Source organism: Mesoplodon densirostris, chromosome 8 (assembly GCF_025265405.1).
Source record: "Mesoplodon densirostris isolate mMesDen1 chromosome 8, mMesDen1 primary haplotype, whole genome shotgun sequence".
NCBI classification, from domain to species: Eukaryota; Metazoa; Chordata; class Mammalia; order Artiodactyla; family Ziphiidae; genus Mesoplodon; species Mesoplodon densirostris.
In genome coordinates this window covers 50,225,448-50,244,169 of record NC_082668.1, presented here as the reverse complement: position 1 = coordinate 50,244,169, position 18,722 = coordinate 50,225,448, and the positions used below count along the sequence as shown (strand labels likewise).

The 18,722-nt window shown below is 34.4% G+C and overlaps 1 protein-coding gene across 1 annotated transcript in view; it reads left to right on the top strand.

Moving 5' to 3' along the window:
- The window catches only part of FSIP2 (fibrous sheath interacting protein 2), a 128,131-nt gene that overhangs the window by 33,938 nt on the left and 75,471 nt on the right, over positions 1-18,722 (top strand). Inside the window, exon 13 of the mRNA XM_060106711.1 lies at positions 1,496-1,556. Within this exon, the coding sequence (XP_059962694.1) occupies positions 1,496-1,556 (61 nt within the window). The remainder of the gene's footprint in view (positions 1-1,495; positions 1,557-18,722) is intronic.

Sequence of the window (18,722 nt, the reverse complement as noted above, 5' to 3'; positions counted from 1 at the left end):
ATGTTAATATCCACAGTAAGCATGAAAAAGAAATTTCTTAACAACTCTGACATTTAAAGTCCTCATATTGCCCAACAGATGTCAAAGACTATGTCATATACTAAAAACCAAACCAAAACAACAACAAAAAAAATGAAAAACTTCCTTAAAAACAGTCTATAAATTTTATTATGGACCTTTTTTGAGTAATATGTGTATTCTTAAATTTGCCATCCGTATTTCTCTAAAATGAATATTAAATGCCCACAAATATCTAATTTATTATAATAAATACTATGAGAATTTTATTATGATAAGTCTCACATCCTGTTTCCAACATGTTGTGCAAAGCCTACCACTGTCAGAAAATGTATTTCTGGTGGCCTGTGTTCAGCTCTCAGATCTGGGAATAAAAGAGTCTATTGCAGGAATTCCCTGGTAGTCCAGTGGTTAGGACTTGGCACTTTCACTGCTGGGGGCCTGAGTTCGATCCCTGGTTTAGGAGCTAAGATCCCACAAAGCACGTGGTGCAGCCAAAAGAAAAAAAGTCTATTGCACTGGATTTTCTGCTCTGAGAGCCAAATCCTCATATATTCAGAGAATCTGCTCTCTGCCTTCCAGCTCTGCTTAGCCTTTTATTCTTTTTTTAGCCTTGTTAAAAAATACACCTATTCATTTGTCCCATTGAGTTAACTTCCTTACTAATCAGTGCACTCCAAAGATAATTTAACAATAAATAATATTGTACAGAAAAGAGTTAACATAACAGGCTTGGGACTTCTGTCTTTGTAGAGGCCTGCTTGCAAGATTGGCCTATGGCTAGTGTTTGGGAACTTGGCTTTTCTAACATTCCCTAACCGATATGAAAATTTCCATATCGAATGGGTGGGTGCATGTACGTAGATTCTGCAAACAATGTGATTTTCGCTGAACATCTTATTTCCTTTTGGGGGGCTAGAATTTCAGATATGCACTAGGCAGAGGATGTCTTCATGACCAGCCTTCAATAAAAACCTTCAGTGCTGAGTTTCTAATGGATTTCTCAGGCTGAAACATTGCACACATGTTGCTGCATTTTTTATTGCTGGAGAAAAGAGCATGTTCAAATGTGTCTTTTTACAGGAGGGAGAGAACATAAGGAAGACTATGCCTGGATTTTTAGAGACTCCTCTTATGTCTTTCCCCCTTACTTATCCTATAGTGTATCCTTTTACTGTAATAAATATTAGATGTGAGTACAACTGTATTCTGAGTCCCATGAGTCTTAGAAAATTACCTTATGTGTGTATAGTCTTGTGGCCCTCCTATAATATAATATAACTGTGAACTTTTGAATTCTGTAAATAATAGATGTAATATAACCATCAAAAATGTGTGCATTTCTAAAAAAAATGACATTTAAGAGTTCTCAGAATCTTAAATCTCTGTATTTAAAATATATAAATAATAATTGATGTTCAGATCCTGGAAAAAAAAATCCTTTGAGAATGTTTGTTTTGCTGTTTGGATTATGTAGAAGGAGATAAATCCTGATTGGAATGAAAGATCAAAGAGACCAAGCTACTTCTGTGAATCAGGTAAACGTCAGCAACAGCTATTGAGTAAGTTGTGCAGTCTATTAATTCATTCTTTCAACTAACATTTATTGAGCTCCTGATTCATGCCAGGTATGGTGTTAAAGACTGAACAAAGAAAACCCATGGTTCTTACCCAGGGCTGTTAGAGTGTAGTAAGGAGATAATCATGCCAATAACCACAACCCAATATGATAAGTACAATAAAGAAAGTAGGTGTGTGTACAAATCAGAAGAAATATAGGGAAGACAGAGCCTAGGTCTGCCTGGGGTCCTCAGAGAAGCCTTTACAGAATAGGTCATACTTAAGACATGAAGGATGAGAAGGAATTTTCTATTTTAATTTTGGGAAAATTGATAATTTTTAATGTTAATTGTTCTCTTTCTTTGAGTATTGAATGCCTTTCTATTTGTTTAGAAGTTGTCTTGAATATTGTTTTATTATATACATATATATGACACATAAATATGTGATTCACGATAAATATTGGTTTTGTGCTTAAGTTTATTCCTAAGTAATTTTATCACCTTTGCCACTTTCATAAATATGTTCCCACATTCATGTATAAATAGATTCCTAATGCTAGAGAAACACTGTAAAGTTTTTCATCTTGTATCCAATTACCTTACCAAAATCTCCTGTTAATTTTAATACTTTTGCTAATATCTCTTGCTTTTTCTTAATAAACGATTACATGAGAGAATTTTTTAAATTCCCAAATGTTGGTACTCATTTTAATAATCTGTCTAAATATAGTTACTGGAACTTCCAATATTAAGTGGCATGGTAGTTAACAATATGACTGTTAAATTCTGGGTTTTACTTGAAATAGTTTTGGTGTTTTGCCATTTAGGATATTTGCTGTTGGTTTTGGTAAATAATACTTTATTATCTTTAAATAGTGTTTTCTCCTATCTTATGGCTGAAGATGAAATTATAAATTTTATTTATGAAATAAAATTATTAATTTTTGAAAAATCTTTTCTAGTACCTATTGATATAATCATGATATGTACTTCTTTGATTTATAAGGATTATGTTGATAGATTCTATCATATACTATTTTCCCATTTCAGAAATAAATCACACTCGTCATATTATACTTTTGTGTATTCTCTAAGCTGAAGTAAAACATATAATCAGAAAAGACTACAAAATAATATACAGCTCAGTGAATTCTCACAAAGCAAAACACCCATGAAACCACAATGTAGATCGAGAAATAGAACATTGGAAATACAGGAGAAGGCCTCATTATACTCACTCCCAATCAATATTCTCCTCTGCAGATACTGTCATTATCTTGATTTCTGATATTATAGTTTATATATCCATTTGTGTATATTTGTGCAGTTTCTTATTATCAAGCCAATACTCCACTGTCCTAATTACAAAAGCCTTGTAATAAATCTTGATATCCAGTAGAGCAGCTAGAGTATTGACTACTTGACTATTCTTAGCCCTTTGCCTTTCCATATAAATTTTTAAAAGAGCTTGTTGAGTTCCAAAAAAAAAAAATCTTAATGAGATTTTTTATTGGAATGCCATTAATCTGGAGATCAGTTTCAGGAGAATTTCATCTTTAAAGTATTAGATCTTCCAGTCCAAGAACATGTGTAACTTTCCTTTAATTTCTCTCACTAATGTTTATACTTTTGTGTCTTAAATATTTTTCATTAGATTTATTCCTAGGAACTTGATTTTTTATGATATTTTAAAGAATATCTTTTAAATTATTGATGCTCTGATGAAATAAAACTAAGTTTTCTATATTTGTCAGAAACCTGGGTAACCTCAGTTATCATTACTAATAATTTATCTACAGATTATTTTAGACTTTCTATATATATAATAATGTTTTCTACAAATGTCAGCTTTATCTCTTCCTTTCCAATCCTATAGCTATTTTTCTTGACTTCTTAAACTGTCTAGTATCATTAGTGTGTGTTGAATAAGACATTTTTTTGTTCCCAATATGAGAGAGAATACTTAACATTTTGTAATTAAGAAGAATGCCTGCTGATTATTTTTTATAGGTCTCAACATATTAAGGACATTGTCTTAAATCCTTACCCTGCTAAGATCTTTCATTATGAATGGATGTTGAGTTTTGTTCAATTGGATTTTGTTTTTGTTTCACAATTACTGAGATGATTATATGACTTTTCTCCTTTATTCTGTTAATGAATTATGTTCGTTTTTTAAAATGTTGCTCCAGACTTTTCTTCAAATAATAATCATTTGATCGTTATGTATTATTCTTTTTCTATGCACCTTGATTCAATCTGCTTGTTTTGTTTTACAATTTTTCCTTATATAGTCATAACAGCAATTGGCCTGTAATTTTCTCTTCTCATAATATCTTTTTTAACATAAAGGTTGTATTATCTTTATAAGTGTTCCATCCTTTATTTTCTTCTGGAAGACCTAGGTAGAATATTGGGGTAATTTTTTCCTTAAACATTTTGTAGAATTTACTGGTGATGCTATCTGGGCTAGGAGTTACTTTGTTAGGTAGCTCTTAATTACAATTAAACATTTTAAAATATAGGATCATTTAGTTGTTAGTCTAGTAATTTACCTTTTTCTAGAAATTTATCAATTTGCCTAAGTTTCCAAATGTATTAGCATAAAATTATTCATATCTTGTGTACATATCTTAATACTAATATTTTAACTTTTTAATTAAAATAAAAGCATTCAGAAAATACAAATTTGTGTTCAATAAATCATCAAAAAGCACACAAAACTATGTAACCCCTGATATGAACAATAATATCTGCACTGCAAAAACACTCATTCTTTTCCCTCCAAATCAAAACATCCTGCCTCCTTTTCATTCTCTTGATTTCTACCACAATAGATTAGTACTGCCTGTTTTTGAACTTTATATATAAATGAAAGCAAGGTATGCTTTGTTTCTGGCTGCCTCTCTCAATATTATGTTTCTGAGTTTCATACTATTTTTGTGTGTCATTGTAATTCATTTTAATTGTTACATAGTATTCCACTTTATGAACATACAATTTATTCTACTGTTTATGGATCTATGGATTTTACAGATATGAACTGTTAGGAGTAATAATTTACGAACTTTCTAGCACATTTGTGTGTGAGTGTGTTCTATGGATATATATCTAAGAATAAAACTGCTTAGCCATTGGATATGTATATACACTAGTAGATAATGCTCCAGAGTCTCCTGAAGGGGTCTCACCAATTTAAAGTTTTACCAGCAGTTAATGAGAATTCTTGTGATTTCATATCCAGCCATCTGAACACTTTGGTATTATAGTATTTAGCCATTCCGGTAGATTGTTATGTTATTGAGGTTTTAATTAACATTTCTCTTTTTAGTAATGAATTTTCATATCTTTATTGGCTACTTGGATATCTCATTTTGTGAAGGTTCTACTTAAGCCCCTTACTTGTTTTTCTATGAGACTGTGCCTCTGCTTCTTACTAGTTTGTTAGCAGGGTTTTTTTTTTTTTTTTTTACTTTCTGCTTTATAGCAAAGTGAATCAGTTATACATATACATCTGTTCCCATATCCCTTCCCTCTTATGTCTCCCTCCCTCCCTCCCTCCATATCGCACCCCTCCAGTCGGTCACAAAGCACCGAGCTGATCTCCCTGTGCTATGTGGCTGCTTCCCACTAGCTATCTACCTTAAGTTTGGTAGTGTATATATTTCCATACATCTCTCTCGCTTTGTCACGGCTTACACTTCCCCCTCCCAATATCCTCAAGTCCATTCTTAAGTAGGTCTGTGTCTTTATTTCTGTTTTACCCCTAGGTTCTTCATGACATTTTTTTTCATAAATTCCATATATATGTGTTAGCATACGGTATATGTCTTCCTCTTTCTGAATTACTTCACTCTGTATAAAAGACTCTAGGTCTATCCACCACAGTACAAATAGCTCAATTTCGTTTCTTTTTATGGCTGAAAATATTCCGTTGTATATATGTGCCGCATCTTCTTTATCCATTCATGGACACTTAGTTTGTTTCCATCTCCGGGCTATTGTAAATAGAGCTGCAATGAACATTTTGGTACATCTCTCTTTTTGAATTATGGTTTTCTCAGGGTATATGCCCAGTAGTAGGATTGCTGGGTCATATGGTAGTTCTATTTGTAGTTTTTTTAAGGAAACTCCATATTGTTCTCCACAGTGGCTGTACCAATTCACATTCCCACCAGCAGTGCAAGAGTGTTCCCTTTTCTCCACACCCTCTCCAGCATTTATTGTTTCTAGATTTTTTGATGATGGCCATTCTGACTGGTGTGAGATGATATCTCATTGTAGTTTTGATTTGCATTTCTCTAATGATTAATGATGTTGAGCGTTCTTTCATGTGTTTGTTGGCAGTGTGTATATCTTCTTTGGAGAAATGTCTATTTAGGTCTTCTGCCCATTTTTGGATTGGGTTGTTCGTTTTTCTGTTATTGAGCTGCATGAGCTGCTTATAAATTTTGGAGATTAATCCTTTGTCAGTTGCTTCATTTACAAATATTTTCTCCGATTCTGAGGGTTGTCTTTTGGTCTTGTTTATGGTTTCCTTTGCTGTGCAAAAGCTTTGAAGTTTCATTAGGTCCCATTTGTTTATTTTTGTTTTTATTTCCATTTCTCTAGGAGGTGGGTCCAAAAGGATCTTGCTGTGATTTATGTCATAGAGTGTTCTGCCTATGTTTTCCTCTAAGAGTTTGATAGTGTCTGGCCTTACATTTAGTTCTTTAATCCATTTTGAGCTTATTTTTGTATATGGTGTTAGGGAGTGATCTAATCTCATACTTTTAGATGTACCTGTCCAGTTTTCCCAGCACCACCTATTGAAGAGGCTGTCCTTTCTCCACTGTACGTTCCTGCCTCCTTTATCAAAGATACAGTGACCATATGTGCGTGGGCTTATCTCTGGGCATTCTATCCTGTTCCATTGATCTATCTTTCTGTTTATGTGCCTGTTCCCTACTGTCTTGATTACTGTAGCTTTGTAGTATAGTTTGAAGTCAGGGAGCCTGATTCCTCCAGCTCCGTTTTTCATCCTAAAGATTGCTTTGGCTATTCGGGGTCTTTTGTGTTTCCATACAAATTGTGAAATTTTTTGTTCTAGTTCTGTGAAAAATGCCAGTGAGAGTATGATAGGGATTGCATTGAATCTATAGATTGCTTTGGGTAGAAGAGTCATTTTCACAATGTTGATTCTTACAATTCAAGAACATGGTATATCTCTCCATCTATTTGTATCATCTTTAATTTCTTTCATCAGTGTCTTATAATTTTCTGCATACAGGTCTTTTGTCTCCTTAGGTAGGTTTATTCCTAGATATTTTATTCTTTTTGTTGCAATGGTAAATGGGAGTGTTTTCTTGATTTCACTTTCAGATTTCTCATCATTAGTGTACAGGAATGCCAGAGATTTCTGTGCATTAATTTTGTATCCTGCTACTTTACCAAATTCATTGATTAGCTCTAGTAGTTTTCTGGTAGCATCTTTAGCATTCTCTATGTATAGTACCATGTCATCTGGAAACAGTGACAGCTTTACTTCTTCTTTTCCAATTCGGATTCCTTTTATTTCCTTTTCTTCTCTGATTGCTGTGGCTAAAACTTCCAAAACCATGTTGAATAAGGGTGGTGAGAGTGGGCAGCCTTGTCTTGTTCCTGATCTTAGTGGAAATGGTATCAGTTTTTCACCATTGAGGAGGATGTTGGCTGTGGGTTTGTCATATATGGCCTTTATTATGTTGAGGAAAGTTCCCTCTATGCCTACTTTCTGCAGGGTTTTTATCATAAATGGGTGTTGAATTTTGTCAAAAGCTTTCTCTGCATCTATTGAGATGATCATATGGTTTTTGTCTTTGACTTTGTTAATATGGTGTATCACATTGATTGATTTGCGATATTGAAGAATCCTTGCATTCCTGGAATAAACCCCACTTGATCATGGTGTATGATCCTTTTAATGTGCTCTTGGATTCTGTTTGCTAGTATTTTGTTGAGGATTTTTGCATCTATGTTCATCAGTCATATTGGCCTGTAGTTTTCTTTTTTTGTGACATCCTTGCCTGGTTTTGGTATCAAGGTGATGGTGGCCTCGTAGAATGATTTTGGGAGTGTTCCTCCCTCTGCTATATTTTGGAAGAGTTTGAGAAGGATAGGTGTTAGCTCTTCTCTAAATGTTTGATAGAATTCGCCTGTGGAGCCATCTGGTCCTGGGCTTTTGTTTGTTGGAAGATTTTTAATCACAGTTTCAATTTCAGTGCTTGTGATTAGTCTGTTCATATTTTCTTTTTCTTCCTGATTCAGTCTTGGCAGGTTGTGCATTTCTAAGAATTTGTCCATTTCTTCCAGGTTGTCCATTTTATTGGCATAGAGTTGCTTGTAGCAGTCTCATGATCTTTTGTATTTCTGCAGTGTCAGTTGTTACTTCTCCTTTTTCATTTCTAATTCTATTGATTTGAGTCTTCTCCCTTTTTTTCTTGATGAGTCTGGCTAATGGTTTATCAATTTTGTTTATCTTCTCAAAGAACCAGCTTTTAGTTTTATTGATCTTTTCTATCGTTTCCTTCATTTCTTTTTCATTTATTTTTGATCTGATTTTTATGATTTCTTTCCTTCTGCTAACTTTGGGGGTTTTTTTGTTCTTCTTTGTCTAATTGCTTTAGGTGCAAGGTCAGGTTGTTTACTCGAGATGTTTCCTGTTTCTTAAGGTGGGATTGTATTGCCATATAATTCCCTCTTAGAAATGGTTTTGCTTTATCCCAAAGGTTTTGGGTCGTCGTGTCTCCATTGTCATTTGTTTCTAGGTATTTTTTTATTTCCTCTTTGATTTCTTCAGTGATCACTTCGTTATTGAGTAGTGTATTGTTTAGCCTCCATGTGTTTGTATTTTTTACAGATCTTTTCCTGTAATTGATGTCTAGTCTCATAGCATTGTGGTCGGAAAAGATACTTGATACAATTTCAATTTTCTTAAATTTACCAAGGCTTGAGTTGTGACCCAAGATATGATCTATCCTGGAGAATGTTCCATGAGCACTTGAGAAAAATGTGTATTCTGTTGTTTTTGGATGGAATGTCCTATAAATATCAATTAAATCCGTCTTGTTTAATGTATCATTTAAAGCTTGTGTTTCCTTATTTATTTTCATTTTGGATGATCTGTCCATTGGTGAAAGTGGGGTGTTAAAGTCCCCTACTATTAATGTGTTACTGTCTATTTCCCCTTTTATGTCTGTTAGTATTTGCCTTATGTATTGAGGTGCTCCTATGTTGGGTGCATAAATATTTACAATTGTTATATCTTCTTCTTGGATTGATCCCTTGATCATTATGTAGTGTCCTTCTTTGTCTCTTCTGATAATCTTTATTTTAAAGTCTTTTTTGTCTGATATGAGAATTGCTACTCCAGCTTTCTTTTGGTTTCCATTTGCATGAAATATCTTTTTCCATCCCCTTACTTTCAGTCTGTATGTGTCTCTAGGTCTGAAGTGGGTGTCTTGTAGACAGCATATATACAGGTCTTGTTTTTGTACCCCTTCAGCCAATCTGTGTCTTTTGGTGGGAGTATTTAGTCCATTTACAATTAAGGTAATTATCAATATGTATGTTCCTATTCCCATTTTCTTAATTGTTTTGGGTTCGTTATTGTAGGTCTTTTCCTTCTGTTGTGTTTCTTGCCTAGAGAAGTTCCTTTAGCATTTGTTGTACAGCTGGTTTGGTGGTGCTGAACTCTCTTAGCTTTTGCTTGTCTGTAAACCTTTTAATTTCTCCATCAAATCTGAATGAGATCCTTGCTGCATAGAGTAATCTTGGTTGCAGGTTTTTCTCTTTCATCACTTTAAATATATCCTGCCAGTCCCTTCTGACTTGCAGAGTTTCTGCTGAAAGATCAGCTTTTAACCTTATGGGGATTCCCTTGTGTGTTACTTGTTTTTCCCTTGCTGCTTTTAATATGCTTTCTTTGTATTTAATTTTTGACAGTTTGACTAATATGTGTCTTGGCATATTTCTCCTTGGATTTATTCTGTATGGGACTCTCTGTGCCTCCTTGACTTGATTAACTATTTCCTTTCCCATATTAGGGAAGTTTTCAACTATAATCTCTTCAAATATTTTCTCAGCTCCTTTCTTTTTCTCTTCTTCTGGAACCCCTATAATTCGAATGTTGGTGCGTTTAATGTTGTCCCATAGGTCTCTGAGACTGTCCTCAATTCTTTTCATTATTTTTTCTTTATTCTCCTCTGCAGCAGTTATTTCCACTATTTTATCTTCCACGTCACTTATCCGATCTTCTGCCTCAGTTATTCTGCTATTGATCCCATCTAGAGTATTTTTAATTTCATTTATTGTGTTGCTCATCGTTGCTTGATTCATCTTTAGATCTTCTAGGTCCTTGTTAAATGTTTCTTGCATTTTGTCTATTCTATTTCCAAGATTTTGGATCATCTTTACTATCATTATTCTGAATTCTTTTTCAGATAGACTGCCTATTTCCTCTTCATTTTTTAGGTCTGGTGGGTTTTTATCTTGCTCCTTCACCTGCTGTGTGTTTTTCTGTCTTCTCATTTTGCTTATCTTACTGTGTTTTTGATCTCCTTTTTGCAGGCTGCAGGTTCGTAGTTCCTGTTGTTTTTGGTGTCTGTCCCCAGTGGCTAAGGTTGGTTCAGTGGGTTGTGTAGGCTTCCTGGTGGAGGGGACTAGTGCCTGTGTTCTGGTGGATGAGGCTGGATCTTGTCTTTCTGTTGGGCAGGTCCATGTCTGGTGGTGTGTTTTGTGGTGTCTGTGGACTTATTATGATTTTAGGCAGCCCCTCTGCTAATGGGTGGGGTTGTGCTCCTGTCTTGCTAGTTGTTTGGCTTAGGGTGTCCAGCTTGCTGGTCGTTGAGTGAAGCTGGGTGCTGGTGTTGAGATGGAGATCTCTGGGAGATTTTCGCCATTTGATATTACGTGGAGCTGGGAGTTCTCTTGTGGACCAGTGTCCTGAAGTTGGCTCTCCCACCTCAGGGGCACAGCACTGACTCCTGGCTGCAGCCCCAAGAGCCTTTCATCCACACGGCTAAGAGCAAACAAGGGGTAGAGTAGCTAATGTGTCACCTGTGACATGCTTCATTTCTCTCTAAGGTCTTAGGTTTTCAGTGGGTCATTGTTTTACTTGCAGATAAGTGTCTTTTGTCTTGATTGAGTGTTTGTGGCTGTGGCCAATGACTGACTGGTGTAGGAGTGTACGAACCCAACTCCCTTGCCTGCAGAATCAGTCTGCCATTATTTTTGCTTTCTTTCTCTCTCAACAACTGAGCATGATAACATACACTCTCTTTCTCGTGAACCAGAAGAATCTGAAGGAGAGCTCGTGGGAGCAGGTGCTGCCACAGTCACAGCTGAGGTTTGACTCCAGTGAAGTCAAAACAGCATGAACCACCCTTCTTCTAGGGTTTTCTCTTTATAATATCATGTCATCTGCAAATAGATAATATTACTTCTTTCTTTCTGATTTAGTTATATTTTATTTTTTTCTTGCCTAATTGCTCTGGCTAGGACTTCCAGTACTGTGTGAATAAAAGTGGCAAGAGTTGGCATCCTTGTCTTGTTCCTGACCTAGAGCAAATGTTTTCCCCTTTTTCACCACTGAATATTATATTAGCTGGGGATTTGTATGGTCTTTATTATGTTGAGGAAAATACGTTCTATGCCCAATTTATTGAGAATTTCTGTCAGGAAATGGTGCTAAATTTTGTCATATACCTTTTATGCATCTAGAGATGATCATATGAGTTTTAGCCTTCATTTTGTTAATGTGGTGTATTACAGTTAACCACTTGCATATGTTGAACTATTCTTGCATCACCAGGATAAATCCCACTTGATCCTGGCATATGATTCTTTTAATGTACTACTGAATAGGTTTGCTAATATTTTGTTTTGAATTTTTGCATTGATGTTCATCAGACATATTGGCCTATAGCTTTTTTTTTTTTTTTCCCTTGTAGTGTCCTTGTCTGGCTTTGATATCTCAGTAATGCTGGCCTTGTGGAATGAATTTGGAACTGATCCCTCATCTTCTGGGTTTGTTTACTTTTTGTGTTTTTTTTTTTTGGAAGAGTTTGATAAGGATTTGTATTAATGCATCTTTAAATGTTTGGTCAATTCACCAGTGAAACCATCTGGTCCTGGACTTTTCTTTGCTGGAAGGTTTTAATTTTTTTCATTGAACTATAGTTGATTTACAATGTTGTGCCACTCTCTACTGTACAGCAGAGTGACTCAGTTATATATACATTCTTTTTTTATATTATTTTCCATTATGGCTTATCATAGGATATTGAATATAGTTCCCTGTGTGGAAGGTTTTTGATTACTGATTCAATCTCCTTATTAGTAATTGGTCTGTCGGATATTCAACTTCTTTATAATTCCATCTTGGTAGGTTGGATGTTTCTAAGAATTTATCCATTTCTTCTAGGTTATCTAATTTGTTGAGATATAATTATTCATAGTAGTTTTTTATTATCCTTTGACTTTATGTCATATCAACTGTAATGTCTCCTCTTTCATTTCTAATTTTGAGTCTTTCCTTCTTTTTTTCCTCTTAAGTCAAGCTAAAGGTTTGTCTATTTTGTTAATCTTTTTTAAAAAGTACTTATTTTCATTAATTTTTCCTATTTTCTTTTTAGGCTCTATTTCATTTATTTCCACTCTGATCTTTGTTATTCCCTTCCATCTGTTATCTTTGGGCTTAGTTTGTCCTTCTTTAATTAGTTCCTTGAGCTGTTAAAGCTAAGGTGTTTATTTCAGATATTTTTCTTCTCAGAAAATCTGTAATGCAATGGAGGTCCTATGTTGACATAGTAGACAAGTTTGACTTAATTGACATCTACAGGATACTACATCCAAAACAAACAAACAAACAAAAAACCCAGACTACACATTCTTCTCAAGCATGCGTGGAAATTTCTATAACAGACCACATACTAAGGTAACCAAACAACCTCCAACAAATTTGAGAGGATACATATTATTTCAAGCATCTTTTCTGACCACAATAGTATGAAACCAGAAATCAACCCAGAAAGTAAAATGGGAAAAGAATGAACACTATTGGAGACTAAACAACACGATACTAAAAAACCATAGGTCAATGATGAAATCAAAGTAGACATCAGAAAATACATCAAGATAAACAAAACTGAACTCACAACCATACAAAATCTATGGGATACAGCAGAATCACTTCTATATACAAAACTACAACAGTCACACAGGGATAGAAAACAAATATATGGCTTCCAAAGGGGAGACAGGAGGGAAGGAGAGACAAATGAGTATGTGATTAACAGATACAAACTACTATACATAAAATACATAAGCAACAAGGATTTACTGTATAGCATGAAGAATGAAATTCAGTATTTTGTAATCTATAATGGAATATAATCTGAAAATATATATATAACTGAATTACTATACACCTGAAGCTAAGGAAATATTGCAAATCAATTGTAATTTAATTTAAAAAATAAGCAAAAAGTAAATTTAATAAAGTCAATATCAAACATCCATTTTTCCATAGAGATAAGGACAGAGTATTCCCAGCCAAGCTATTAACTCTGTCTTCCAAAAGTGTGGAATTTTGTTTTGTTTTTTATTCTATTCTAATAATAATACCCTCTATGCTAAACATTTTCCTGTGAGTGTAGCTCACAACTGTAGATTTTGATGTAAATTGTTCTGTTTTTTATTGCTTTACACATAGATTTTACTTCCCCTCTTAAATTCTCTTTCAAAACAGATATCTGTGTATATTTTTAAATTTCTAATAAATAATTTTGGTAACATTCTTATTTTTAATTTCTTTGAATTAGTATCACAACATATAGCTTTTAAATCTCTCTTCATTGAAGTTAAGTTTTCTTCATGGCCAAATATGTATCAATATTTATTAATGTTCCACAGATATACCAAAAAAAATGTATATTCTTTATTTGAGAGACCTAAGGTTTTAATTCATGTGTTGGCCAGCCATGAAGTGTCTATTGCAACTATTCAACTCTGCCACTGTAGCTGGAAATCACCCATAGGCAATATGCAGTGAATGGGCATAGCTTGAGTCTTTGATCAGTTTTGCTTTTGACAATGTCACATGTAGTTCTTAGCCCTATGATTGCTGGGTTCCTCTTAAGTGAGTTTTTAATTTTCTCTACTTGGTCATCCTTTTTTTTTATGACCTTAGCTGTTAGGCCTAGGTATTAGAAGGAAATAAGCAAGTAGCGGAAACCACAATTATTTCTGCATAAGGGGAACAGGATGAATAGAATCATAAATAACCCTCTGTAAAGAGAAAATTCCTGTACCTCCCCTCAGGTATAATTTGTAGCCCTTTCTTACCTTAAGGACCTACAGCAAACCAGTCTACCAGTAGAGCTCCCCTTCAGGTCCTCTCAGTGTAAAACTGTTATCTCCCTTGCCTTCCTCCCCACATGAATAACTGTTTGCCTGAGAACTTTTTTTTTTCTTTTTTTAATTTTTACTAGAGTATAGTTTATTTAAAATACTGTGTTTCAGGTGTACAGCAGACTGAGTCAGTTATACATATACATATATCCACTTTTTTTAGATTATTTTCCCATATAGGCCATTATACATTACAGAGTACTGAGTAGAGTTCCCTGTCATATACAGTATGTCCTTATTTGTTATCTATTATATATATACATAGTTATCCATATATATATATATATAGTATGTATATGTCAATCCAAGTCTCTCAATTTATCCCTTCCCCCACCATCCCATAGTAATCACAAGTTTGTTTTCTACATCTGTGACTATTTTTGTTTTCTAAATAACTTCATTTGTACCTTTTTTTTTAGATCCCACATATAAGTGATATCATATGATATTTGTCTCTCTTTGTCTCACTTCACTCAGTATGACAATCTCTAGGTCCATACATGTTGCTGCAAATGACATTAGTTTGTTCTTTTTTATGGCTGAGAATATTCCATTGTATATATGTACTACACTATTACTTCATTCTTTTTAATAGCTGAGTAATAATCCATTGTATATATGTGCCACGTCCTCTTTATCCATTCCTCTGTCAATGGACATTTAGGTTGCTTCCATGTCTTGGCTGTTGTAAACAGCGCTGCAATGAACATTGGGGTGCATGTATCCTTTCAGACCATGTTTTTCTCTAGATATATGCCCAGCAGTGGGATTGCTGGATCATATGGTAAATCTATTTTTAGTCTTTTTAAGGAACATCCATACTGTTCTCCATAGTGGCTGTACCAGTTTACATTCCCATCAACAGTGCAAGAGGATTCCCTTTTCTCCACCTCCTCTCCAGCATTTATTGTTTGCAGATTTTTTGATGATGGGCACTCAGACCAGTGTGAGGTGATATCTCATTGTAGTTTTGATTTGCATTCCTCTAATAATTGGTGAGGTTGAGCATATTTCCATGTGCTATTTGGCCATTGACATGTTTTCTTGGAGATATGTCTATTTAGATCTTATGCCTATTTTTTGATTGGGTTGTTCGTGTTTTTGATACTGAGCTGCAAGAGCTGTCTGTATATTTTGGAAATTAACCCCTTGTTGGTCTCATCATTTGCAGATATTTTCTCTTATTCTGTAGGTTGTCATTTCATTTTGTTTACAGTTTCACAGCACCACTTATTGAAAAGACTGTCTTTTCTCCATTGTATATTCTTGCCTCCTTTGCCATAGGTTAGGTGACCACAGGTGCGTGGGTTTATTTCTGGGCTTTCTATCCTGTTCCACTGATCTATATTTCTTTTTTTGTGCCAGTACCAAACTGTTTTGATCACTGTGGCTTTGCAGTATAGCCTGACGTCAGGGAGTGTGATTACTCCAGCTCCATCTTTCTTTCTCAAGATTGCTTTGGCTATTCAGGGTCTTTCTTGTTTCCATACAAATTGTAAAAAATTTTGTTCTAATTTTGTCAAAAAGGTCATTGGTAATTTGATAGGGATTGCATTGAATCTGTAGATTGCTTTGGGTAGTATAGTCATTTTCACAATATTGATTCTTCCAATCCAGGAACATGGTATATCTCTCCATCTGTTTGTGTCATCTTTGGTTTCTTTTGTCAGTACCTTATGCTCAGTACTTATTCTGAGTACAAGCATTTGCCTCCTTAGGTAGGTTTATTCCTAGGTATTTTATTTGTCTTGATGTGATGGTAAATGGGATTGTTTCCTTAATTTATCTTTCTGATCTTTCATTATTAGTGTATAGGAATGCAAGAGATTTCTGTGTATTACATATCATGCAACTTTACAGAATTCATTGATAAGCTCTAGTACTTTTCTGGTAGAATCTTTAGGGTTTTCTATGTATAATATCATGTTATCTGCAAACAGTGACAGTTTTACTTCTTTTTTTCCAATCTGGATCCCTTTTCTTTCGTTTTCTTCACTGATTGTGTGGCTAGGACTTCCAAAACTATGTTGAATAGTAGTGGCAAGAGTGGACATTCTTGTCTTGTTCCTGATCTTAGAGGAAATGCTTTCAGTTTTTTCCATTGAGAATGATGTTTGCTGTGGGTTTGTTGTATATGACCTTTATTATATTGAAGTAGGTTCCCTCTATGCCCACTTTATGGAGAGTTTTTATCATAAATGGGTGTTGAAATTTGTCAGAAGCTTTTTCTTCATCTATTGAGATGATCATATGGTTTTTATTCTTCAGTTTGTTAATACAGTGTATCACATTGATTGGTTTGCATATATTGAAGAATCCTCGCATCCCTGAGATAAATCCCACTTGATCATGGTGTATGATCCTTTTAATGTGTTGTTGGATTTGGTTGGCTAGTATTTTGTTGAGGATTTTTGCATCTATGTTCATCAGTGATATTGGCCTGTAATTTTCTTTTTTTGTGATATCTTTGTCTGGTTTTGGTATCAGAGTGATGGTGGCTTCATACAATGAGCTTGGGAAGTATTCCTTCCCTTCCTCTGCAATTTTTTGAAGAGTTCCAGAAGGTAGGTGTTAACTCTTCTCTAAATGTTTTACAGAATTCCCCTTTGAAGCTATCTGTTCCTGGACTTGTGTTCGCTGCAAGTTTTTAAATCATAGTTTCAATTTCAGTACTTGTGATTGGTCTGTTCATATATTCTGTTTCTTCTTGGTTCAGTATTGGAAGGTTGTACCTTTCTAAGAATTTCTCTGTTTCTTCTAGGCTGTCCATTGTATTTCTGTATGGTTGCTTGTAATAGTCTCTTATGATCCTTTGTATTCCTGTGCTGTCAGTTGTAACTTCCTTTTTTCATTTCTAATTTTATTGATTGGGGCCCTCTCCCTTTTTCTCTTGATGAGTATAGCTAAAGGTTTATCAGTTTTTTTGTTCCAAAAGAACTAGCTTTTAGTTTCATTGATCTTTGCTGTTGTTTTACTTATCTCCATTTCATTTATTTCTGCTCTGATTTTTATGATTTCTTTTCCTTCTACTAACTTTGGGCTTTGTTCTTGTTTCTCTAAGATTGTATTGCTATAAACTTCCATCTTAGAATTCCCTTTGCTGTATCCCATAGGTTTTGGATTCTCTTTCTTTTGTTGTCATTTGTCTCTAGGTATTATTTGATTTCCTCTATGATTTCTTCAGTGATCCATTGGTTGTTTAGTAACATATTGTTTAGCCTCCACGTGTTTGTGTTTTTTATAGTTCTTTTTCCTGTAATTGATTTCTAAACTCATAGCATTGTGGTCAGAAAAGATACTTGATATGATTTCAATTTTCTTAAATTTTCTGAGGCTTGATTTGTGACCCAAGGTGTGATCTATCCTGGAGAATGTTCCATGTGCACTTGAGAAGAAAGTGTATTCTGCTGGTTTGGGATGGAATGTTCTATAAATATCAAGTCTATCTTGTCTGATGTGTCATTTAAGGCTTGTGTTTCCTTATTAATTTTCTGTCTGGATGATCTGCTATTAGTGTAAGTGGGGTCTTAAAGTCCCCCACTATTATTGTGTTACTTTTGATTTCCCTTTTTATGGCCATTAGCATTTGCTTTATATATTGGTGCTCCTATGTTGGGTGCATATATATTTACAATTGTTATATCTTCTTGGAATGATCCTTTATCATTATGTAGTGTCCTTGTCTCTTATTTTAAAGTCTGTTTTGTCTGATATGAGTATTGCTACTGCAGCTTTCTTTGATTTCCATTTGCATGGAATATCTTTTTCCATCCCCTCACTTTCAGTTTGTGTGTGTCCCAGGTCTGAAGTTGGTCTCTTATAGACAGCATATACACAATTCTTGTTTTGTATCTATTCAGCCATTCTGTGTCTATTGGTTGGAGCATTTAATCCATTTACATTTTAGGTAATTATTGATATGTATGTTCCTATTACCATTTTCTTAATTGTTTTGACTTTGTTTTTGTAAGTCTTTTTTCATCCCTTCCTCTTTTGTTCTCTTCTCTTGTGGTTTGATGACCATCTTTAGTGTTGTGTTTGGGTTGCTCTTTCTTTTTTGTGTGTGTATCTATTTTTTGGTTTGCATTTCCCATGAGGTTTTGATGTAGCCGTCTATATATATATACAAGGTTGTTTTAAGTTGCTGGTCTCTCAATTTCAAATGTAATTCCTATTTCCTGTATTTGTACTCTCCACTTCTTATGTTTGCTGGTTTTGATATCATATTTGTGTATGGATGATTTCCTACTTTTACTATAGGTTTGCTTTTACCAGTGCACTTTCCAATTTGTGATTTTCTTGTTTCTAGTTGTGGCTTTTTTTTTTTTTTTTTTTTTTTTTTTTAACCTCACCTGCCTAGAGAAGTTCCTTTAGCATTTGTTGAAAAGCTGGTTTGGTGGTGCTGAATTCTCTTAGCCATTGCTTGTCTGTAAAGCTTTTGAATTCTCCATCGAATCTGAATGAGAGCCTTGCTGGGTAGAGTATTCTTGGCTGTAGGTTTTTCCCTTTCATCACTTTAAACATATCCTGCCACTCTTTTCTGGCTTGCAGAGTTTACGCTAAAAAGTCAGATGATAACCATTGGGCATTCCCTTGTATGTCATTTGTTGATTTTCCCTTGTTGCTTTCAATAATTTTTCATTGTATTAATTTTTGTTCATTTGATTAATATGTGTCTCAGCATGTTCCTTCTTGGGTTTATCCTGTATGGGA